This window comes from Pelmatolapia mariae, linkage group LG5 (assembly GCF_036321145.2).
Source record: "Pelmatolapia mariae isolate MD_Pm_ZW linkage group LG5, Pm_UMD_F_2, whole genome shotgun sequence".
NCBI classification, from domain to species: domain Eukaryota; kingdom Metazoa; phylum Chordata; class Actinopteri; order Cichliformes; family Cichlidae; genus Pelmatolapia; species Pelmatolapia mariae.
The window spans coordinates 34,124,137-34,149,752 of NC_086231.1; the positions used below are offsets into that span (position 1 = coordinate 34,124,137).

The following is a 25,616-nucleotide window of genomic DNA, read 5'->3' on the forward strand; positions in this document are numbered from 1 at the left end:
TCTGCCGGAGGTTTCTTCCTGTTAAAAGGGAGTTTTTCCTTCCCACTGTCGCCAAAGTGCTTGCTCATAGGGGGTCATATGATATGATTGTTGGGTTTTTCTCTGTATTTATTATTGTGCTATCTACTGTACAATATAAAGCGCCTTGAGGCGACTTTTGTTGTGATTTGGCGCTATATAAATAAAATTGAATTGAATTGAATTGAATTGAATTATCCAGGTTTGTTTTAGCTGGATGTGATGCATGTTCTAGCAAATAAATTGAAGAGTGTGGATTCTAATCTAAATATATACATTATGTGAAAGTGTGCCTTTTTTATGATTATTTACAGATAGCAACAAGAGGCGACAAAGAATTCACAAGGTCATCTTAGATGAGAAGAAGCAAGCTTGCTGAACCAACAAAGGAAATTGTGTCCAGTGATGCCCTCATCCAGACCGACATTTGGCCCTGGCAGAGCACAAGTGAATGTAAGCTCTTCATTTATAAATATTTCAAATGTATCCTGTTTAAACAAATTCCCAGTATCTAAACAGCAGTTGGATGTTCTGTTCTTGAATGATAATATGCTATTATGTTTTCCTTTCTGATGTTGATAAACTGTAGCTGCTGCAGACCTCCAGACAAAGAGAAAGGTCTTCGAGAAGGTGATGGCTGTGAGGTGCCTGAGAGAGGAGGAGATGATCCTTTGCAGGGAAATGCAGCATCACTGTTGTGAGTGCGATCTGTGGTTTGGGGGGCAATCTCCTCAGACTGTAAGCACATCTGTTATTTATTTATGTATTTATTTTTTTGGATGAATTGATTGAAAATAACAGCAGATGCTAAAGGATCCTAAATCCTTGTGTTTATAAGGTGAGTTATTTTGTTACTTTACTCATATTTATTGGTTTTGTTCTTTTTACAGCCTCCCTTTTTGGCATGTCGGAGGATGCACAGAAGGGACTGTGATTAAAATGTAATGATTACAGGACATCAGACTACTTGTTCTTATTGTTTATTTATGAAAAATTGTCATATAGAAATAAAAAACCTGAAGTTGTTAATTGATGCTATTTGAACACTATATCTTGTCATTTAACATGTATATACTTGCCTGGAAATTTCAACAGCTTTTCATGTGTTTTGAAACTGGGTTTTTGGAGACCTCAAGTGTAAAATGTTCTGTCTCTAAAGCACACAAAAATGTTCGGACATTTTTCATAGTGCATGTTTGAGGATTATCTTTTCCAAAGAAATAATTAACACAGTTCAGCGGGCTACATACTGAACTTAAAAAGCAAAGTATTGATCCAATCGTGCTAGTATCGATCCGATACCAATACTAGAGTTGTTATCCATACTATCGATATTTGGATCGATCCGCCCACCTCTAGTTGTTTCATTCAAATACAGTTCATTTCTGTTGACCTTCCAGTTATTTTTTTAAACTGCATTAAAAAATTATGTCACTGGCCAGGTTGTTGGTTAGTTTCAGAGTAGGCTACAAAATCCTTTAAATAGTGAAATGTAAAAAAATTTAGCAGAGTGCATTTTATTCACCAAATGTTGTTCTCATACTCAACAGTTAACTTGTGCATCACTCATCACTATTACTTGAGAGCACAATAAATATGAGCCTGAATGAAAAATCTTATTCCCTTTTAATCAAAAGCGGTATAGTAAGTATTATTTACTTCTTAGAAGATAAAGTTTGCCAAAATAAGTTGTTGATAGCCTGTTTTTGTTATATAGTCCAGCGGTCCCCAACCTTTTTTGTGCCACGGACCGGTTTATGCCCGACAATATTTTCACGGACCGGCCTTTAAGGTGTCGCGGATAAATACAACAAAATAAAACTAGTACCGGTACCGAAAAAAAAAAGATTTATTCATAACACACGTGAAAAGACCCAGGAAAACCGAGTTAACGATAAAAACGATAACAAAATAACGCTGAAAATCGATAAAAACCCTGAAAACCATACATTTCACACCTGAGCCTCAACTCTCGCAGCCTGGCACCAAACGACTCACGGACCGGTACCGGTCCGAGGCCCGGGGGTTGGGGACCGCTGATATAGTCTATGATTGCATGTAGGCTACTAATAGTTGATGTTAAAAGAAATATTTAAAATGATTTCAGTAGAAGAGGCAAAAATGGTGAATTCCAGATTAAATAGTGCGCTCATGAGATACAGCTTTAAGATGTGGCAGGATAAGTATGTGTTGTCAGCAGCTAGAAGACAACCAGTGCCATTAGCTCTGTCCAATTTGTCAGGTGATTAGTAATGCTGATGAAGACTGTGTTATGTGTTGTGTTCAAAAAGTGAGTAAGAGGAACTTGAGTAAGTTGAGCAGAAATACATTTTCTATCCAGACAAACAGATTTGCAGAGGCTTTTTTATTTATCGCTTAATAGTCACAGATGACCATGTCAACACAGTTAGATACAAAGTGGCTAATGATCCCACATTATCTCCCAACGCGGAGGCATCCTAAGGGCTGCAAAATAAAAGCATGTGTGGTCTCCTGAGATGGTAAAATACACTGTAGATTGCATATTTCTCTACAGTTTGTGTAGCCTATCATCTTTTCAGCTTATTTCATCTTAAAAAGCAGATGTGGAATGGTTATGTCTGAGGTTGAGGTTGACCAGCAGAGGTTGAGCACTATGTCCTGTTAAAGTTAAACTCACTTCTGAATTTTCACATTTACATATCTTTTGTGGAAAAGTTCAAATGAAACAATTTTTTTTTGCATCCTGAAAGTTTATGTGCAATAAAAGCTTTTAAAGAAATCTGTGAGCATGTATTTCAGTTATATGTAATAATTCTAGATTAACATCCCTTTATAGATACAGGGCAAGAGGCTTATAATCGCCATAATATAATACACTATACACATCAATCAGCTTCATATATCAAAACTATTGAGCTTTCAGTGTCCTCCAAAAAGACGCTTGCATTTTCCGAGGCCAGCAGGAGGCAGTCTTGTTTAGCAGGAGATGATGAGGGCATCAAGAGACTGCTGACTGTGTGTCTTTTCCAAAGGTCTACCAGAAGACAGAATCTCACAAGCAGTAAGTTCATGATAGAGGGCATTGAGCACCTCCAGAATATGGGCCTTGCCTGTGTTAAAAACAGAACAGATGTGATATTTCTGAGGAAGTCACATGACAGGCCATTCAGTTTATTTCCATTTAACTCCCTCCCACAAGTAACTGTAAATTTTCATGGTTTCATTTCACAAGAGTTTCATTTCATTGGGTGTGTGAGGTCTACTAACCGTGCTGCGGGTCACTGCAAGACTCCAGAGTGCTGAGCAAGATTTTCCCGAGAGACCTCCGTGAGACGTTCTGAAATCAGCAGAGAGCCAGATGACAATCAGGTGCTTAACAGCCACTTTCATGAGAAAACTGCATCTTGTAACTGCAAAGCTTTCACATATGTTTGACAAGGGATAGTGCAAACACAAAAGAATGTATAAAAACCTCAACGGCACAAAGCTGCCTTTTATTTTGAAAACATTCCCAAGTTAATGTCCATGTGGAGAATTTGCCTGTAGCAAGGAAAATGCTTTGTTTGTTTTCCTATTTGATATCTGACCAGAAAAAAGTAATTCCAGTGCGCCATCAGTGGATGTCTCTCAACTATCAACCATGCAAATGATTTTCATTACTTTGAAATTCAGTTCACATGATGGATTGAATGCTTGTTTGCAAGATTTTTCTGCCTTAAAATGATTTAAAAATATTTGAATGTCCTTACAAAGTCAAAACGTCCTTTCTAAATTTATCTCAACAATTAAAAAACCAAAACCTTGTGACTAACCAGGTCTCTGAGCTGCTGGAGAAGCTGCAGGATGTCCACGAGCTTCTCCTCCACCAGAGACAGACGGACCCTCTCTGTCTCCAGCATCTGCAGCTCCATCTGAAGCAGCTCAGTCTCCTCAGCCTTCTGCTGCAGCTCCTGCATCAGGGAGTCCTTCATCTGGAAGACATGGCACAAGAACCAGTTACTCCTGGCATCAGAATCAAGAATCACATTGTGAGTTCATCTTAGAAGAACATCTGGTCTTTGAAGACATCCTTAAATATAAGGACTTTCATTAACACAGATTTGGTATTAAAGCATTTTCAATGGCAAGACAATGAATGGAAAAATTGCAGTTAAAATTATTATATATTACAAGTAATGAATGAACATGTCACCCAGTACAACAATGAGGCTAACTAACAACTTTTTATTTTAGTTCTGTAGACCTCCAGTGCTTTTGATCCACAAGATGTGAGACAACTTCTTTGTTGGTTTTGGACTTTTCTTTGGGTTTGTTAAAAGAAAAGATACCAACCTAACCACGAGAAAAAACAAGTTAGGAACTTTTAAAGTGCCTGTCAAAAGTTTGCAGACACTTACCATTATCAAAAGTATCATAGTTTGGCTATCAACAATTTCTTTGAATAATTCTTTATATAGAAAATTGCTATACTACACTAATTTCTACTAAAAGGGTAAAGAGGAATTTGCTGCACAAGTTTTATTTTATTTGAAATTTTCCTAAGCAGGTCTTTAAAAACCTTACTATTAGCTCAGCCTGTTTAATTCATTTCAAAACCAGTGCGTCTGTGGTCCTGTAGAGATGCCAGCTGTGTCAAAGTTTCAGGCACCTTCCTGATGGTTTGAGATTAGGCTGAAGAATTCTTACCTACTCTTCTTCTTTCATTATTTCATCCAGTTTTCGGCTTGCCAATAGCAACAAAGCAGACTCAGAGCATGACAGTACCACCACCATGCTTAATAGTTGGCACAACATTCGTCAGGTAACTGCTGCCAAACCACCCAATCTCTGTGACACCTTGCAATAAAACCTTTACAGTTCATAGCAATGTACAATTTGCTTGACAGTTAACAGTGATACTTGGACTCCAATTGAGTCTAATTTATTGGAGGTTTGGTCTCAGTGCATTCTTGTCATCTGAAAGTGACATTTGGTTCCTACTTCAAACCCTGGGAAAGTAGCTACATCTCCCACTTACTTTGATTGTGAGGTTGTTTGAATTGATAATCTCGAAATCTACAGCTGTTAAAATAGGCTGTAAATCTATTATTGTTGTTGTTGTTGCTCCTGCTGCTAGTTTTACAACCATAGAACCTTTGCATTTCACCTTCAGAAACAAAATTATCCTGCTAGACCTGGATCAGCGTTAAACACTGTTGACCATAATATCCTATTAGAGCAGCGGTCCCCAACCTTTTTTGCGCCACGGACCGTTTTATGCCCGACAATATTTTCACGGACCGGCCTTTAAGGTGTCGAGGATAAATACAACAAAATAAAACTAGTACCGGTACCGAAAAAAAAGAAGATTTATTCATAACACACGTGAAAAGACCCAGGGAAACCGAGTTAACGATAAAAACGATAACAAAATAACGCTGAAAACCGATTAAAAAAAAACCTGAAAACCATACATTTCACACCTGAGCCTCAACTCTCGCGGCCCGGTACCAAACGACTCACGGACTGGTACCGGTCCGAGGCCCGGGGGTTGGGGACCGCTGTATTAGAGGGATTAAAGCATGCTGTAGGTATTACTGGTACTGCATTGCAGTGGTTTATATCTTTCTCCTTCTCTCCCTCTTCACACAAGATGTGAGACCACTTCTTTGTTGGTTTTGGACTTAATTAATTATGTCCAAAACCAACAAAGAACTAAGGTTAATTATGGAGTTCCACAGGGTTCAGTGCTAGGACCAATTCTGTTTACATTATACATGCTTCCCTTAGCATACATTTTCACTGCTATGCAGATAACACCCAACTTTATCTATCCATGAAGCCAGATAAATACACACTAATTAGTTAAACTGCAAGAATGTCTTAAAGACATAAAGACCTGGATGGCCTCTGATTTTCTGCTTCTAACATCAGATCAAACTGAGGTTATTGTACTCGGCCCTGAAAATCTTAGAAATATGGTATCTAACCAGATTCTTACTCTGGATGGCATTACCTTGGCCTCCAGTAACACTGTGAGGAACCTTGGAGTCATTTTTGACCAGGACATGTCCTTCAATGCACATATTAAACAAATATGTAAGACTGCTTTTTTCCATTTGCGAAACATCTCTAAAGTTAGAAATATCCTGTCTCAGAGTGACGCTGAAAAACTAGTTCATGCATTTATTACTTCCAGGCTGGACTACTGTAATTCATTATTATCAGGATGTCCTAAAAACTCCCTGAAAAGCCTTCAGTTAATCCAAAATGCTGCAGCAAGAGTCCTGACAGGGACTAGAAAGAGAGAACAGATTTCTCCTGTATTGGCTTCCTTTCATTGGCTTCCTGTTAAATTGAATTAAAAATCTTGCTCCTCACATACAAGGTCCTGAATAATCAGGTCCAATAATGACCTTATAGTACCATTTCACCGCATTACAGCACTTTACAGTATTTAAAAGTAGAATGGGAGGCAGAGTATTCAGTTTTCTATGGAACCAGCTTTCAGTTTGGATTCAGGAGACAGACACTATCTCTACTTTCAAGATTAGGCTTTAGTATTTCTTCTTCAGCCACCTTTCTCACTCACTATGTGCTAATACACTTCTCTGCATTGAATCATACTTGTTATTAATCTCTGGCTCTCTTCCACAGCATGTCTTGTGTCCTACAACTGTAACTATAAAAACATTAAAATTTAACCCATTTTTGTAGGTTTCTGTAAGAAATGTTAGTCCCTGCAGTGCACCTTTACGTCATGGTGTATTGAAGGACAAAGGTCTCACCCCACACATCCTGCTCATAAACAAAGCCTCGCTGTCAGGACTTTGTTTGGTTTGAACTTTTCCTCTCCGAGTGCTGAGATGTTCTGGGAACACATTACATCACCGGTTCCCCTTCTGCCTGTCTTCCTGTGTTGTGAAAATACCACTCGACTGTGACGAGAGGGCTTTAAATTCATTATATTTTTTTAAGTGTCATGGAGCAACAACGAGGGGAGTGTTTCTGTGGTCGGCTCCAGTGGCAAACAGCTGCAAACACACCCACACCCAGAAAGAGGGAGGCGTGTCTGTGTGTGGGGCGGCCTGGTGGTTTGGTTAGGTGGAAGTTGAAGGATTGTAGCATTAGCTGTGGTTTAGCCTATGAAGACCTCCACTTTCAGAAGAACGTTTAGCAGTCATCTCTAATCTAGTTTCACACCGTGCAGAGCCACAAAAAGGCTTGGGATTGAAGGCAAGCAGAACAATATCAATAACAGAACTTTTCATAGAAATAGATCCAACAGAGAGCAGGTGGCACCACAGAAACCCACCCTAGTGTGAGGAATGACAGAGTTGGCTTGTACCTGGTCCATGTTTATCTCAGCTTGGCTCTCCTTCAGCTCCAGCTGCTTATGCAACCTGGTCACTCTCTCAAGGAGCTCCAACACAGCACTGCAGCTCTCTTCGCTTCTCGAGCTCCCGAAATTAGACATTAACTTCTTGAATGCCTTGTCCTCGCACCTTATTAAGGAACATATAATAGAAGATGGAAAGTCAGTCAGACTGACCCACAAACTGTATATAAGAGACGGACATGGACACTGTGACATCACCTTTTGGATTGTGGACCTTTTTCTTTTTTTTAGCATTGCCATGATTGAATAAGGTTGGATTTTCCTGAAAACTCCAGAGGAGCATTTACTGTCAATTACAATATAACTATGATGTTGTTTTAACTGTCTGTTTAATTTAAATAGGACCAAACAGAAAATCATTCATTCATGATGAATAGAAAATAGTGACTAGCAATGTTTATTGAGGTAATAGATTAAGACTTCCATAATCTAACTTATTCCTGCAATCAGATTTATGATATATTATATGATAACATGAACATGCAATACCTTTCCCCACAGCAGGATAGCCTGGCTAAGATCCTCTTCACCTCATCCACTTGTCTCTGTTGATCTCCAGTCCACTTGTCATCCTCTTCGTCAGAGGCTGCCTGGCCCTCCACTGACCGAAACAGCTGCTCCTCCACTGGACAATACATACAGTACATAATTGTTATCATCATCATCACCAACTGTTATTGCGATCATTGCAAAGGGTACTAGCCAGAGGTCTTCATTAACAAAAATTAATTGTACAGTGCCCCCCCCCCCCTTTCTGGTTAAAAGAGAGTTCTTTCTCCCCACTCTTAGCAAGTACTTGCCAGCAGTAGACTGTCAGGGTTCTCTCTCTAATATTGTAGAGTTAAGCTTCCAGTATAAAGCACCTTGAGATGGGTGTTGATGTTAGTTGGTGCTATACAAGTACAAGTGAATTAAAGTGTGGTGTAGTTTGTTGCCTCAAAACAACATAGGCGTGTATTAGCATATTTAATGAATATGACGACCACTTCAAAATGGGGTAAGTATTACCTTACCTGCAAACTCAGTATTTATTTTGCTTAGACTTGCATTGAAGCTCATACATGAGTGGCTAGTATCAGAAAAAAAACATTCTGTACTTTAATATTCAATATTGTCTTACTCTTGTCTGGAGTCGTTACAGCACATCCTGTCGGGGAACAGCGGTCGTGCTGGGTATCCAGGCAGCATCTCTGTCCTGGCCTGCTGCCGACACTCAGTTGCTGCTCTGCACTGGTGCTGCCCGGGAGTTGTAGTTTCGACACTTCTGACCTGAAAGAAAGCGCTGCGAGTTCACATTTTTGCAAATATAGTCATATGTGCTGCTGCATGTAAGCTGACAGTGGCCAAAGGGGCTAAAACCGCTCGTCACATTTGCACAGATGAGAAAAGTTCCGTCCAAACCAATTGCCAACATCAAAGAGAACATATCATGTAACACAAGGGAGTGTGTATTACGCCACATCTACAACCGCCATGATAATTTTATGGAGGCCTGTGATGCTGTACGCCAAATCTGGGTGGGGTAATTGAAGCCAGACATTGTATCTTTAAGGCATTTTTACAGTAAAGTGGGTCAGTGGTAGAGAGCCACTCTAAGTGTGCAGGAGTTAGCAAGATGTGAGGTAAAGCATGCAAGACTTTTAAGTGCAACGTTTCTTTTGATCTGCAGAGGAGAAGAAGTGTAAGACCTTTAGTGTATATTTCACATATTTCCTCATGTCATGATCACATTCAAACATTCCCTCCTGAAAAAAAAAAAAAAAAGACTGAGGCTGAGTTTGGGCGGATCAATCGTTCTGTAATGGTTTGAATTTTCTAGGCTTCTTCTGCTGTCTGCTCTTTTGTGTTGGGGGAAATCCGATAGGGGGCCTTCATAAATCACAGCATAAGTGTTTCCAGATGATGATGTCTTGCCCAAGAAAAAAAAAAGCAGAGAGAAAATCTCGGAAAGAGTTTCAGCAGCCTAACTCTCTGAAAAAACAATTAATTTTTTTTTTAAGAGTCACAGAGAACTCATGCTTATATCCTGTTGGCACAAGGCAAACCCTGCTGTAAGATGACATTATGCTCTGCATCTGTGGATTACTCTAGCTTTGTGCAGCACTGGAGAGAAACCACTGAAGTCACTTGTTAACTTTAGCAAGATTTCAGGCAATCAATCAGAGAGTCGTGTTTAAGTTATAGAGGGCGCCACGTTGGAAGAAAGAAGGAGCAGCTGTAGTCACACCAGCACAGACAAGAACACACACAAAATTCAACTGGTTGCTGTGGAGACACTCAGGCCGTTTATCAATGCCCAAGTACGCGAGTACGTACTCGCGTTCTCGGTGAGTACGTACCCGCCGAGAACGCACGGGAGTACGTACCCGCCGAGAACGCGAGCACGGACTCGTGGGCCGCTTCTCAATTCTCAAGTACGCGAGCACGGACTCGTGATCTGTACAGTCGGAACACCAGCGTACGTGATGATGTCACAGGTCCGGAGTTTTTACTGCCGTCCCCTCTTAATTTAACTGTGAGTAACATGTTATGAAGCTTAACTTTAATCACAGCCAAACCGGTTTACTCAGGAACAAATAAAACACTGAAATAAACCAAACATTAACATTTAGAAGTGATCTAAGTGACTTATATATCATTGTTAACCTCAGTAGTGAAACCTCTATTAATAAAAATAGTGTACATGTACATACGTGTACATACCTTAATAAAAACTAGCAGGTGGGATGTTAGAACGCTTTTATTTCTATTCTAGTGGACACTCAATACTATAGACAGCTGCTGGGGTTTCTTTAACCTGAGTAGTGAGAAGTCCGCGAGCGGTTTGGGGGGGGGGGTTGGAAACGATGTGCCGGGAGTCCGCTGTTGAGTTTTGGACGAAATGCATTCTGGGATATTTAGCTGTCCCAAGTCTACACCGATGCATGCTCGATAAAACGGGCGGATCGAGAACACATCCGGGACTTTTTCGCGTTCTCGGCGTGATGCGTACTTCGAATTGGAACAGTACTTGGTCTCCGACTGATGACGTATCACGAGTACACGAGAACGCAAGTACGCACAAGTACGCATATTGATAAACGCCCTCAGACTCTTAAGCAAAATGGTGGAAGGCTTTTTCAAATACAGGCTTCGGTGTGACTGATTGCACTTTAATTGGCAACCGGTAAAGAGGGGCTAACAGTAGGCCACAGCCGCAGGATCAGGTTAATAAATATGGTAACCTTTGATGTTAATAAAATTACTTTTTTTTTTTTTTAAAACAAGAGAAAACTTTTGGACTTAAGTCTGTTTGTCTACTTTCATTGTCACCCATTACTGTTTCCTGTTTTATTTTGTTAAATTCCTTTTCCCCTTGCGTTCCTTTTCTGATGTCACTTCCTGTTTTTGTCAATTTCCTTCACAGACTGTATCAAAATTGATGCCACACTACATACACACACGCGCAGAGAGAGAGAGAGAGAGAGAGAGAGAGAGAGAGAGAGAGGTGTGTGTGTAATATATATATATATATATATATATATATATATATATATATATATATATATATATATATATATATATATATATATATATATATATATATATATATATATATATATATATATATATATATATATATATATATATATATATATATATATATATATATATATTTATTATTCAGAAGCGAGGCCAATGTTAGGTTGTTAACAATCCCGGCAAAGTCAGCTAGCAGGCTGCATCCACAAACTACCCATATAAGATGCACCGACATCAATATCTCCTATTTAAATGCAATTAAATTAATATCTCCTATACAAATGCAGGCCATTTACCATTTAAGTAACTAAGTAACATAGTAACAGACTGATACTAGTGGAGGTAAGGCTTAACAGGCAGCTAGCTGCAACTGCTTGTGAGGACATTTGTCAATAAAAGGAGACACCCTACACTCTATCTGAATTGAGTTACTAAAATAAATAAATAAATACTATAGTACTACCACATTAGCTTCATTTTTCAACCCTGGAGGTTACTGCCTTGTTTCCCAACATTGAGGTTGTCTGCTGTGTCCTGACTGTTCGTCTGTCCCTCTTGTCTGTTCCCCCAACTTTTGTTTACTTCACTTAGTTTGCATCTGCATCTGCGTGTGCCTTTTCAGGCAATTTATTCTGTTTAAAGAAAGCTTCCCATCACATGTTTTGACAGTGTTTGGTGGTGGCAGTGCTGAATGTGGGAATTCCAACTGGATGAGTAGAGACACCTGAAAGGAGTCCAGGCAGACATCCCGGATAGTGGTTAGTCTGTGGGATGCAGCAGACATAGTCAAAATTTGATCAGCAATTATTCTTGTCAATCTGCCAGCATGGATGTGTCTGACCTGCCAAAATGAAAAATAACTATTAATGTGTTTTGTTGAGAGGCAGAGAAGGAAAAAAGATGCTGCAGATTTTATTATACAGCATTGTGCGAAAGTTTTGAGGGATTTTTTATTTCTTCATATTTTGCTTCCAAGGAGCCAGACTTTATTGGGATTTTTTTCTTAAGCAGTACTTCTCCAGACTTTCTGAAGCTGTTTCAGAGTTTTTCTTTTGACACCGTTTTTCACTCATTTCAGTCAATTGCTCTGAAAATGGCGAGGTACAATGTTTTGTTTTTTTACTTCTGTTTTGTTAAGCTACTTAACACTGATCTGTCCATCATTAAAACATAAAAAGGTGACAAAGTCAAAGGATGAATCAGTGTTGTATCTACTCATAAAAGAAAACTGTTAATGGCCTGTCACAAAACACATCCTTTGTTTCCATTTCTTTAGTTGAATCAATAAAACATGCCAAAGACAACACAGTTAGACAGAAACAACATGGTTTGGACCAACAAGGTGATTCTCAAAGAGCTATTAGTTGAAAATTTGGAATCTCTCAATATGGTGTGCACTGTCCTTATAAGAATCCAGTGTGGATAACAGTAGAAGGTCAAGAAGAACCATCAGCACTAAAAAACAAAAACTATCTACAGTAGATGAACAATATCCAAAAGTCTTGTCTGTAAGAAGTAGCAACAAACACCTGACACAGGAACCGAGAGACACATTTGGCCCTTTGGTTGATCCATCTACTGTTCACTGGAGCCTCACTGTGGTCTCAGTGACAGTTAAGAAACAAAGAGAAGAGCTGAGGTATACAAAACTGCACAAGCACTGGACTGAAAATCAGCTGTAACCAGTTTTATAGAGTGATGAATTCATATTTGAATTTTTGGGTTCAAATCATCGTCATCAGTATGTCTGGAGGAGGTCAGGAGAGAGTGTCTACAGGCATCTATAAAGCTTGACTGTCATGGTTTGGAGCTGCAGTTGAGCCAGTGGTGTTAGGAACCTTGTCAAAATTGATAGAATCATCAATGCAGAAGCAGACCATCAGATTTTGGTCCACCTTAAAATACCCTCTGATAGTGATCCCCAACACACTACCAATGCCATAGCAGCCTATCTGGATAGAAGAGCACACTACGGAACATCATGGTGATGGATCGACCTCCCCAGAGCCCAGACATCAAAAGTGCAGCAGTTTGAGAACAGTCAAACATCAGCCAACAAAGAGCTTTGAGTGTCCTTCAAGGAGTCTGGAGAACTATTCCTGAAGACTACAGAAATTAGAAGAAAGCTTGCTAACAGAGTTCAGGCTGTGTTGATGAATAAAGGTGGTCATACCAAATACTGATGTATTTTGCTAGTAAAAATTGTCCTAGTAAAATAAAAAACAACAAGCGGTAACGTGCTCAAGATGTGTGAACAGTATTGCATATGGGGAAATTCCAGTGTTTGAAAAAATAATTTCACCTCATATTTATTTCATCTTAAGAAATATTATTGGGCTTGCAGTCATTTACAATGATGCATCATTGTAAATGACTGCCAGCCCATGGTCAGTAACAATTTCAAAAAGCATTACTGTGGTTTACTATAACTAAACTAATCTATGTTCTTGGCAGTGAAAAGGCTGACCATGTACTACTGCACCGGTACCCAGCAGCAGGAAGCAAATGTGCAAACTGACAGTGCATGGCACCTACATTCATGTCAAACCAAGACACCTCTCCCACTTGCTGTTCAAAATGTAGGTTTATAAGAGGCAGCGAGTCAAATGAAAGTTGGCTTAAATGGAGTGGAAAGTGGTGTGTTGCAGACAGAGGATGAATTGAGGGCCTGTACCAAGGCCCAGTAAAACACAGTAAGGATTAATTTGAACTATCAATCACACAAAGCTGCTCTAGAAGGACAAAAATATGGGGCACATGTCCCCTTTAAGAATAGCTTTTTTGTCACTTCATAAGAAAAAAGGAGAAAACAGAAACAAACTGAGGTCGTGGGTATGGTATAAATCAGCTGGAGAATAAAGGCAGAATTTAGTCATGTACATCTGCTGGAAACTTAAAACAGACTTTATCATTTTGGAGGAAGTACTCTACAAGTGGGACCAATAGAAAGGTTGATCAATTTCACATCTCCTTCTCACTCTCTTTTACCAGATTCATGTATCAAAAAGCACTTTCTGGTTGATCTCTAGCCAAAATGAAATTTAGACCTGGAACGACCTCATAATGTTAATGTGGGAAATTCAATAAAGTACATGTATGTGACAGGAGCAACAAATGCATTTATAGAGCTACATGTATTATTGATTTGATATTGACAGTGAAAAATGCTCTAGCTGTATGAATTTTGTTGGAATATAATATACCCTAATTATCATTGATCCCTAAAGACACACACATGACTAAATGTACATATGAAGAGTTTTACTGTGCTATGTCAGGACTTTTCTAATTAATAGCATCCTGCACTGTATTAGCAAAACCTTAAAGCCATTCTTTCGGCTGGTGGGAGGTAGTCCAGCTGTTTGTTGTTAGAGCCAGGACACCCAGAGTCCTCCCTGTGTTTATTACAGCGTGGCGCTGAAGTGAACTTTTCATCAACATAACCTCCCCTCCCCCATCATCGTCGACCTGCCTCCACTCCCACGAGAGCAGTTTCCCTTTTTCAGGTGTCATCAGTCAATGACAGTCCGCTTTCCCTGCAGGTTAAAACTGAGGGAACACTGTAAACCTGAGCTTGCACTTGAAGTTTGCCAGTTGTCGATGCCCTGCAGCTTGACGGGGACAGGCGAGGGGGCTTTGTTTACATAGCTGACGGTTATTAATCAAGTCCTCTTGGGCTGCCCAACAATGTGCTGGTTTCTGGGATACAAATAAAGCACTTCTAGGGATCGGATTATTGTTTTGCGCTAGCTGAGAACTTAATCCAAAAACTAATGGCTGTAACATTTACAGAGGGTGGTTAAACTTTCCTTAGCAAGCAAAGTGCAAAGAAACCTCTAAAGTCAAACAAACGACGGTATTAAAAGCAGAGGGAAGTTTTAAAGGGAGAGAAGTCCAGTGAGGGTGGGTGGCGCACGCCTATAAGATATTTTGTGTGCCATGTTTTTCTGCTGATGTCAGCATACCTCCAAACCAGAGAGAACAGGGCGGCACTTCAGCGTGAAAATGAGTCCACTTGGCAGCATGGGGCTTTGAAGGCTGCTCAAGAACTACAGCGAGATAGCAGCAGCAGAATGCCACGGGTCCCAGACATCCCCAAGTGTGTTTTCCACATTATTTAAAGGGTAGGAAAGCCATGGCAGCACCTGCTCCCCACAATGTTGCAGCTCTAGAGCTGAGGCAGATAAATGCTATGCTAGACCCTCCTCTTCTTTCTGCTCTCAGGCACCATACAGAGAGCATGAAAGGGCCAGGAGATTATGCCTCCCTTGGGGCCTGGCTTCAGATGGCCTGAGGTTAGAAGAAGCCAGCAAATGAGAGTGAGTGAGTTTTAAACTTGCACATGTAGTACGCATGTGCTTGGTATGCTCACTAGAAATCCCTGGACTTTATAAAGTGAGACACCTGGATCTACAGGAATATTAAAAGTCAAGAATTTTTGAATAAAAAGCAGCCAAAGTTCACTTTTAATGACTTATTTGCACTCTCTGCTTCATGTCTTTTCTCTGGGACTTGAAACTAATGAACACATCTGTCCCTCTCGCTTTCGTTCCTTGCAAAAGATGTCCGTCATTTCATGAACAAACAGCTGAGTGTTTGCTTCTTCCTCCAGATGGTAAGCTTTCCTCCCCCCCTCATCTCATTTTGTTCCTCTTGCTGTGCTTCCCATTGTCTAGTATGTCTGGCCCACAGAGCTCTACACACTGCAGTGACTGATTTAAGCTCGCTTTGACTCCTGGAACTAAAGAGCACAAACTGAACCAAAAGTAACACATTTATATCATTGCAGCTGCACCAAGACTTCTCCAGAGATGTGCTTGATCAAGTCCTGCTGAGGGTGTGGTTCCCACTTGAATCTCAGCCTCTGCTCTGTTCTCGCATTCAATCCAAAGCAATGGCAGACATGTTATGCAACAACACCCACGTAACGATGAGCACATTGGACCTCTGCTGGGATACTGATGGAAAATTGAGAGGGGATTTTTCTAGAAAAGAAACTTGTATATCACTGAATGCTAAAAAAAAAAAGAACACAGGAAGGAAAAGTTATAAGAAAGCCTAACAAAGGAAAAGGCTACTTTTTCTGAAATGTGTATTGGCTTCATTACCATGGATAATATTAGAAAGACTGGTATTCGCTCTCATGACCATACACTGCATAAAGTACCCTAGAGATAACTAAGCTTAGCATAGCATGCAAAACAAAATGTAACATATTGGCTAATATGTTGCTGTGTTTCCCACAGATTGTTAGCATTAAACAGCTAGCGGAAAGCTTACAACATTGTTGATGTTTATTGTACTAATATATGTTTATTGTATTAAAATAGTATCTATATTATAATATTAAAACAAAATATATATATATTTTTTTAGATATTTCCCTCTGTGTACACTGGTTACCCTTTGCTAAGCTAACTTGCACTTGGTTTCATGCCATTGTTCTAAAGCTAGACAGTAACTTTAATATAATCACAAGTATTTTTGAGAGCAGCAATTTTTTTAATGGCTTTTGGTAGAAAACTGAAAGAAAATAGATTTCTTTGGTAATTGTCATCACTGATAATAACAAGCAGCTATTTCTGGTTTGATTTTACCACACTTATAATAAGGTCCATTATAAACGTAGTGGTTTTGAAAGAGATGCCATCAAGCATGCCCTATTGGTTTTAAATCTATAACTGGCCAGTGACTATTCATTAGTATATTTCTACCATTTTCTAGGAAAAAAACCAATATCACATTCATTGTAAAACCCAACAATGAAAACCCCCCAAAAAACAAAACTGACATGACAAAAAAAAATAAATAAAAAAATAAAAATTGTTAAACTACTGAAAAAGTGTATTTATTTTAGCTCATTTCTCTATTAAGGACTTCCTCCAGAACGCTGCCTAAAGGAATGGCAGCCAATTCTGATAAAAGTAAATGAACACAGGTGTAATTAGTATGTAAAAAGAATGTGCAGAGTCAATCAAGGATGAAGAATTGATGAATTGGTCGAACAATTTATTATTACTTATTATCTTTGACCGTGGAAAGCTGGTAGTCTTAGTTGGTCAAATGTTTTAAAAAAAAAATTGGTGGATTAATGCTTAGAAGGATGTGTTCCGTATAATATTTTACATTTTCTCAGGTAAATTTCCTGCTTATTGTGAATCTTACAATATATGGCTGATCTACCCTTTCAGCTGATCAGACTGTAAACCCATTTTACTATGAGAAGTGGAACTTCTCATAGTAAAATCTCCTCAAATATCCTCATCTCTATAAGCTGGAAAACAGTACTGACCTTCTCAGCTTTCTTCAAACTCAAAGCAGTCTAAAAAAATCAGTTGTTGCCCTGTCAAGTTAAGGTGAACACTATAAGGATTCATCATCATAAGGATGCGTGATTATCTGGTTCTAAATTGCTTCTGCTGTACCTTTCCTACGGCTCTGTAGCAGAATCTCTGAAAATCCAGCAGCGTCAGAGCTAATCTTATTACTTGTCACAGCATTTTAGAAATAAGCTGTGGGGATAAAGTTATAGTCAATCATTTCAAAGACCTTTTTTGCCTGTCAAAACATATCATCTGTGATATTTCAGACAGTAAATTGAAAGAATCATGATTTTATTTTAAAGAAACATCATTTTGATGAAATACATAAAAGAGCACCATAAAGTTCTCACATGTTTCTTCTTACTGTGTCCTTGGATATATTGTGAGCGAGCAAGCTTTGAGGCTTTCGGTGGGAATATCTATGGGGCTTGGTTGCTAAGTTCCATAGGTTGGGGGTGCCTATGTGGTATTGCTCATGTGGGAGCAGAGTGAAAGAAGTGAACAAAGATTGATGAGAACGGTCAGTCTGTTCAGGTTCTTACTCAATGGAACTCTCTCTCGCCTTTGTGTTATTGAATTATTTGCCATTAGGGCATCAATGGAGGGGCAGTGAAAAGCCTTTGGAACACGGTGTGCATATATTAGCAGTGTTTAGGGTTAAAAAAGGAAGGAAACCATGGCTGCTAAAAATGTTTTTACCTATATATGCAGGTAGGAGTGAAGACTTTAATCATACAGCTCTGGTTGTCCATGACGCTATAATAGCAGCATTATGTAGACATTACAAGCATTTAGAGACATCTGCCAGACCTGCAGACTTGATTACATGGTTGCAGTGGGGACAACAGACCCAGAGATAAACATTAAACCAAAGGCTTTGTACTTTAAAAGTGCAATTACACCCTTACTTCCACCAAAATGAATAGTTCCCAACAGTAGCGGAGCTCAGGCAAGACTGACCTGCCACACACGAAGCCTCATTCAATAAACTCAAACACAACAAGACTGAAAATTGGAATAGTAAGCCACATCAAGCCTTTATAAATAGCATGGGAGAGCTTTCCAGGCATGAAGCCAGAGGTAAATAGAGTCATTTCAACCTACTGTAGGAGGAATTATAATTCGTTATGGTTGATTCTCGCCACAAAGGCCTTTCTAACGCAATAACGTGCCAAAACAAGCCCTTGTTTCTCATGACACTTGCTATGCTGGGGGTTTAACAGCTGGTTGAACCTAGCAGAGAGGCTTATGTCTAGTCTACGCGCTCTCTCTATAAACGTGTAGTGTCATCTAGTGTATCAACCCACATCTTTATGTAAAGGTACAAAGATACACTGAGTCATTTCTAGTTAAAAAACAAGAGAATTTGACCAGCTGTTAAATCTTGACCATCCAGCTCAGAACAACAATGCATTAAATGACACGCATTTTTGTTTTGGCAGATTTTCTGGAAATATATTTATGTTTGTATGATAATCATCAGTTTACCCTCCACAATAAATCTAATAAACTTGTGCTAATTTGTGACGCGCACCATGGTGAAACTGCTTTTCCAAACTCCTGGTGGATGTGCTTGCCAGTTTGTGAGCGATGCTACTAATTTTCTTCATCACTAATGTCATTTCAAAAAGATGGAAAAAAAAATCTTCTGTAACTCGATTACATTGTGTGTTTTTTGTTTGTTTGTTTTTTTAAACAGTGGACTGCCATTAAAGAAAACTTTTCCAAATAAATGACACAGACTACAAACACGGTTGAGGTTTTTTTCTTTCCATCTATTAAGAATCTGTGAAGGTTTTGTATGTGATTGAACCACAATGAGCAAAACTGCATTGTGCAGGTAAATCTAATGAGGGGTATGCATGAATGCAGTTAGCCATTGTAGAAGCAAACTCAGACCTTGTGTTTTTGCTTCCCCTGTTCTAATGATTGCCAAAAAATGAAGCAATGACAAAGAAGAAGGCCACCAAGAAAATGTAAATGCAGAAAATGCAGGATATGAGAAATTAAAGATGCGGCAAATGTTTTATAAAGGAATAAATGTCATTAAGATGTTTGTTACAGACTGAAGACTGCGTTCTGGTAAAAAATAGAACTAGTGTTTGGGAATAACAGCACGTCAGAAAGTAAGTTAACTGTTCCAAGCAACTGCTATCACTACAATAAGTAGTTAATATGAAAACAATAGCAGTTCAGTCAACATGGTGCAGGATCGAGTCTTGACAAAATTCTATACTCCAACCCAAACATTAAAATACTGCTGTTTGCTCAGACTTAAATGCTACATGTGAAGCTGAGAGTTTTCACCTGTAGTAGAGGAGCTCTGATTCCAGCTGAAGGATGTGTCTCTGCAGTGCTGATACATGATTTGCCTTTGCCTCCAGTTCCTTCACTTTACCCAGTCCGCTGAGCAGCGCCTGCCGGGCCTCCTCCACCTTCCTTCTCATGGCCACCTGCTCCTTCTTCAGTGCCCTGTTGCAGTCCTCCAACGCAGCCACAGTCTCTTTAGAGCTCCACAGTTCCTGCTCCAGTCTCTGATTACAACGCATGGCTTCCTCCACCTGCCGATCTTGCGAGCTACGCAGCAGCTCTATTTCGTGGATTATGTTCTGTAAGCTTTTCAGGTTGGTGTTGGCCATTTTTTTCTGCATGGCTTGCTTCTGGCGAGCGACAAAACAGCCTTCGTCTGCTTTGTGTTTGGAGTGGCTTTTCCACAGTCCGACCTGAATCGAAACAAGTGAAATAACTGAGATATTCCCTTAACTTACTAAAATATGGCTAAGCAGGTCTTGCATTTGTAGGAAACCGTAAAGAAGTGTTGTTTTAATAGATTACGAAAATGAATAACTCCTTTGGGCAGCGAGGCTGTGAAAAACATCTCTTGGTGTTAAGGTGTCAGTTAAGATATCAAATCAGCAATCATATATCTAAAAACAACTTGCTCTTGTGCTGTATGTGCTATCAGAATATGAAATATGTGGGTTTTGGAAATTGTTCTTCCAAGTCTCCCCAATCCCTGTACCAATAAACAAACATTTTAACTGGCACATATCAAAATAAAAACCAGGAATGTAATGTTTCTCTTAAAAACTAGTATCAGGATTACATCTCATCGTGATTTGTCGACAGCTGTTTATGAGTTTCTCACCCTTTATAAAGGGTTGCTAAGCTTGAATTAATTAAATGAGATGTGAAATTGTATAAGCTATAGGTCTCTTTTCCCCGGTGGCAGACTGTTCCCCATCCCTGACTGATTTTTTTGAAGGAGGTCTCTTCCTGTTAAACAGGTGTTTAAACCTCTGGTTAGGGATCGTCTGATCATTGCAGTTCTCTCTCTAATGTTGTAGGGTCTTTACAATTTAAACAGTGACAACTGTTGCTGTGAAGTGGTACTCTATAAATATAAATGAATTTATTTTAAACTTGACTAGCTTTTTAACTTCGTCTAGCAAACATTTTAGTTTAATGCCTAAAAGTCTAAGAGTTTTACTTTTCATTAAAACCTTATGAATGCTTACAACTGCAGGGGAGCTGCTTGAACCTGTTAGGAGGTCCAGATTGAACCCCTCCTATGACCATCTGAATATGAACCCTTTCTCCAGCCCTGCCAAGTCCTCATAAGCCCTGTGCAAACAAGCCTGTAAAGCTGAAACAACATGTGTCTTAGCTGGTGCTAATTCATAAAGTCTGACAATGGACCCATCCACAACACGGGCCAGGAAACAAACTCACAATTTAGGACTCAGTCGACATTTACTGGTCACTGTTCCTAATGAATGAAATTGTCCAAATTGACGAAGGGGGCTGAGTCTGTGGCTTTTTGGGGGTTTTCTGGGGAGTGAGACCACAGGATACATGTTCATATTTCCTGCAGGAGAAACCAGAAAAATGGGATCTGCTTTCTTGTCAGTAATTGGTGGTTAGAAATTATGTATTAACAACTTAAAAGTCACGAATAACTACTTCCTAGCGTTGGTGACGGCTTTGTTGGGTGCCCCCCATCCCCTCAGTAAAGCTTGGGCCCCAGCAGCACTCCTGTTCCTTTACATAAGGCCTATGGACGCATACTGCATATTTTTATGGGCTTGGAAGATCCAAGTGAAAGATATTCCATCCTAAAAATTACACTATATGGACAGACAGAGTATTTAAAATCCCGCTTCTCACCTGCAGAGCCAAACAGCGGGCATCACTGCTCTGAAGTGCGGCACGCATGTCCTCGATCAACTCCCTCAAACTTGCATTCTCATCCTCCAGTTTGGCTATTCGATCCTCCGCTTCCTCCAGGGCCACGATCTCCTCGTAGCACTCTCGGGTGCAGGAGCCAAGCCTGCAGCCGGAGGCGTGCCGCCCCTCCGGGAGAGGAGAGGGGCCGCTGCTCGCTCCCACAGACAACAGCTTCTCTCGGCGCTTCAGCGGGCTCCTCAAGCGGATCTGAGTCTCTATGTGCTCGCTGTCCATCCCGACCAGCAGCCGGCCGTTCTCATACTGGCAGCCAGCCTTAGTGCTGAAGTACCCGCACAGTTTGGCGTGGAACTGTCTGAAGGTGAGCTCGCTGGGCAAATTGTCCAAAACGTCGACGCATTCTGTGTCCTCCGAGTCTTTGTCCAGTCCCAAAACTTCACACAGGATGTTAAACTCCTCCACGGGGATTTTGCCTGCACCTTGATAGTCCATGTGGTGGAAAATCTCCTGCAGATACTGATCCAACCCGGTGGCCAAAACAATAATCTCGTTCTCCACTCCCCGGTCCAGTCCGTAATGGTAAGCCAGGGTGCTGACTATCCATTGTGTCCTGCGCGCTGGTCGGCTGTATGGATCAACGGAGTCTATCGCATCCATCATTTCTACTGAGCAAAGTCATATTTCCTCGAACTGAACTGGAGTTGCTGTGTTTCTCCTCGCAGCATCCCGTGTGCGTTTCGTTTCTCGCTCTGCGCGAAAACCTGGAGCACAGTGGCGCAGCTCGAAACGAGGCGTGTGTTGAGCCCGAGCAGATTTGAATTTAGCACTGCCCCCAAAATCCACAACCAGGGGTCCCAAACAGCGCTCAGCAATGCAGCTCCAACACTCCGCGTATTATAACGGCCTCCAACTGCCGTGCGTCTGACTGTAATTGGCACCAGGTGTGTAAACTTTGCTCATTCACTTGGGTTAGACTTTGTTAAGATGTAAGGCGCCCCAGAGACTTACAGCCTGTGCAGCATAATGTCTTTTATTTTAAGCTGAAGAAAATTCCACTCCATGGTCTGTGTGCAGGGAAAAACACACTCTTCTATGGGGGGTTTGTACTTTTTGCACCTTGCTTTGTGCATGATGTAATGCGTGAGCTCGGTCTGTGGAGTTACATTTTTGTTCTGTAGTTATCTTCTGTGCTTTTCCCTGTTGATTTTCATTTTATTTCAAGTGCTGGTACCCTGAAAAATCTCATCTACTTACATGTAAGCCTGTTGATCCTCCCAATAAGTGAGCTATTAATATATTTAAGGTCCACCAAGTCACCCAGCATAGGGACGGGACTTGAGGTTCGGTAAACACCTGCCTCTTCTTCTAATCCCAAATTTAAAAGCTTGTAACAAAAAAAAATAATAAAAAAAATAAGATAAATAAATACTGCAATGGCAAAGTGTGTGAGACTCAATTTGAAAGGCCGAGCGTATTAGCAAAATTTAGCAATATCCACAATTTTATCATTTAATGGGAAAGAGAGCTTGATAAACTATTAGAAAAAACATACTGATCAAGCTCAGAATGTTATGCTACAACATTTTTCATGTTTTTCATGGGTTTTTTGCATGTTTTCCAGTAACATACTTAAAATGCTGAATATTCTATACAGAAAATGAATATGAATGGCAGCAATTTACAGGATTCCCACCACTGTAAACATGGTTGAACAGGATGGCTGCCACTACTTTCATGTGATGGACTACAAAGTTGTTCTCCACTCCTGAAACTGAGATACATAATGCTGAGTCTGCATAATAAAGGGAGGGTTTGTAGTGTATGAATTCAAAAACTTTGATATAAAAAACCCCCTCTGTTGCTAGTTTGCTCAGTCAATAGGTCTGTGGAGTGGTAGGGTGATTTTCCAGTTTCTGCAATTAAGAGAGTGAAATAATGCTGTGCATGTTTCTCATCTTATCTGCTTTGCCACAAATAGTTCTTTAACCTCTTTAATGACTGAGCCATTTCGCCTTGGGGTCGATAACTAAAGGCTCCACCCTAAAACGGGTGGATTAAATTGAAATCTCTGATTATTCACTCAGACCAAGACATATTCTTAGACACCACAACCGGTTATCCAACTAACTCAGTTGCTTTTGAAGGTATCATTGTAATGTTTATCCAATTGAATTGAGGTTTGTAAATGTGAAAAGGGTTGATTACAACTGCAAACAGCATATTTCCTAAATATCAATTACAAGGCACTGCTTGCATGATATTATTATTGGGCGCTGAGCCCCCCTAAAACTTTGAACCTAGGATATTTTGGACTTGTCATGAAACTGGGAAAAGAAACAAAAAAAAAGGAAAGAAAGAAAGCGAAGGAAAGAAAGAAAGCGAAGGAAAAGACGCTGCCTCCTTATCTGAACAGCGCGTGAGGGCAGGGGTACACCTGACTTCCTTCACTACAGCCGTTGCCATGGACAACCGCTGCGTTGTCACCATGCGTTGCACTCCTGAAAATCACGTAGGTTGAACTTTTTCTGTCATTTCGTTGTGTAATTTATATAAACTGAGATAGAATGTAAACTCTTGTCATGGTCACGGGTTTACAGTGAGTGACGCTGAAGTTAATGGACTCTAAAGGCTGCAGAAAGCTGTAAGCTAACCTTCATCTGAGACGAAAGAGAGAGCGAAGGCGGTAAAGTATGCTAATAATTAATTTGTAATATTTATAGGTCTGTTACACATTTTGGGGAAATTGCCGTGCAAAACTGAAATCACATTTTTGTACTCAAATTTGAGCCGGCTGCCTTTCATGAATAATTGGGACTAAATGCTGGCTGTTTCGGGGTACGAACCTGAGCCAGAAAGACCTATGGTACTCTGGCAGAGGCGGGGTGGGGGTGGCCGGCAATGTCCTGCTGAAACAGCCACATGGCAGGGTGATGGCACACGTACAGGTTGGACCACCTCTCTCCAGTTGGATTTCCTTCAAGAACAGTTAGATAAGTAATTAATCCCTTGTATATCTTGACATTTGACAATGCAACTCAGTTGCTTACTTACTGTGCTTTTGTTTAATAAGGATATCTCTCAGTAATCTCTGATTTGTTTGTGGGGCTGTGATAATTCTGAAACCAACACCACAAACTGCAAGAAAAACATCAGTTATATCATCTCCCAATTCCAACTGCACATACCACACTGATATCTGTGTCAGGGTGTACTGGTCAGGTGAATAGTTTTCTCAAAAATGATTTAGGTATTTAGTTTAGTGAACTGAAAATGCGTACATAACAGTAACAATTAAGGAGTCTATTTTTTTGTTCATGTTCCATGTCATGATCAAGGGATCAAGCTTGTAAGAAAAAGTTTCATTCATTCATTAATTCATCTACTTCAGTGCGAACCAAAACATATTTTCTTTGGAAATTGTTACACTCGTATTAGTGTTTCAAATCTGCTTATTAAAGGTTATTGAGATCAAGGTATTGGTCAGCTTTTGTTTCTGTTACTTAAAATTAGTGTCATTAAGATGTAGTCAAGCATCTTGCTCTAGATTGTTTGCTTGGCATTTTTTTCAGGGAATAAATAAGTAAGAATATTTTTAGTTTTATACCTGTTTCATAAACATGTGTCAAAGGACAAATTCATGATACACAATGATACACAAAGGACAGTGTATCATTAAAGTGTTGGGCCATCTTTCCATGAACACATCAGGCCTGCATATTGATTCTCTGCTTTTCCTCTGTGCTACTTGAAGGCTGAAAACCATTCTAACAAAGGATATTCTCTCATTTGGTTGTCTGATGAGGATAGTGGAGAGCTCTATCTAAAACCTTCCATCTTGCTTTAGATCTGTGAATCATATTGTCCTCATCAAACCATTCAGTGAGTATCTGTGGACTGTGGATGAGGCATTTTCATCAGGATAGAAATGTTACATCACAGGATAAACTTGATTACACAGAACAGTTTGGATTTGCAGCAACTCTTTCTTTCAAAGAGACAAGTGGAGCCAGACCTTGGTGTCAAACCCCCCTGCATAGCATAAGAAAACTGCCTGATCCACTCAGCATAGCGGTCAAGCAAGGGATTGGGCTAGGATTGTGATAAGCTGCTTCCTCACAATTACACATTTCCATGTAAAATGCATTATGATTTGTCTTGATGCATGCTCAATCATCCTGGTAAGAAAATCCCAAAAGGTTTTGGGGTAG

General features: G+C 40.0%; 1 protein-coding gene across 1 annotated transcript; it reads right to left on the reverse strand.

Annotated features, from left to right (window-relative positions):
* Nucleotides 1-1,649: 1,649 nt before the first annotated feature.
* Nucleotides 1,650-22,292, reverse strand: efcc1 (EF-hand and coiled-coil domain containing 1). Its single transcript, XM_063474851.1, has 8 exons — nucleotides 21,391-22,292; nucleotides 19,531-19,946; nucleotides 8,499-8,647; nucleotides 7,868-8,003; nucleotides 7,328-7,484; nucleotides 3,813-3,971; nucleotides 3,268-3,337; nucleotides 1,650-3,110 (listed from the first exon to the last, which is right to left on the reverse strand). Exons 1-8 carry the CDS (start codon nucleotides 22,066-22,068, stop codon nucleotides 2,977-2,979), a joined length of 1,899 nt encoding a protein of 632 aa, XP_063330921.1. The 5' UTR covers nucleotides 22,069-22,292; the 3' UTR covers nucleotides 1,650-2,976.
* Between the last annotated feature and the right edge of the window lie 3,324 nt (nucleotides 22,293-25,616).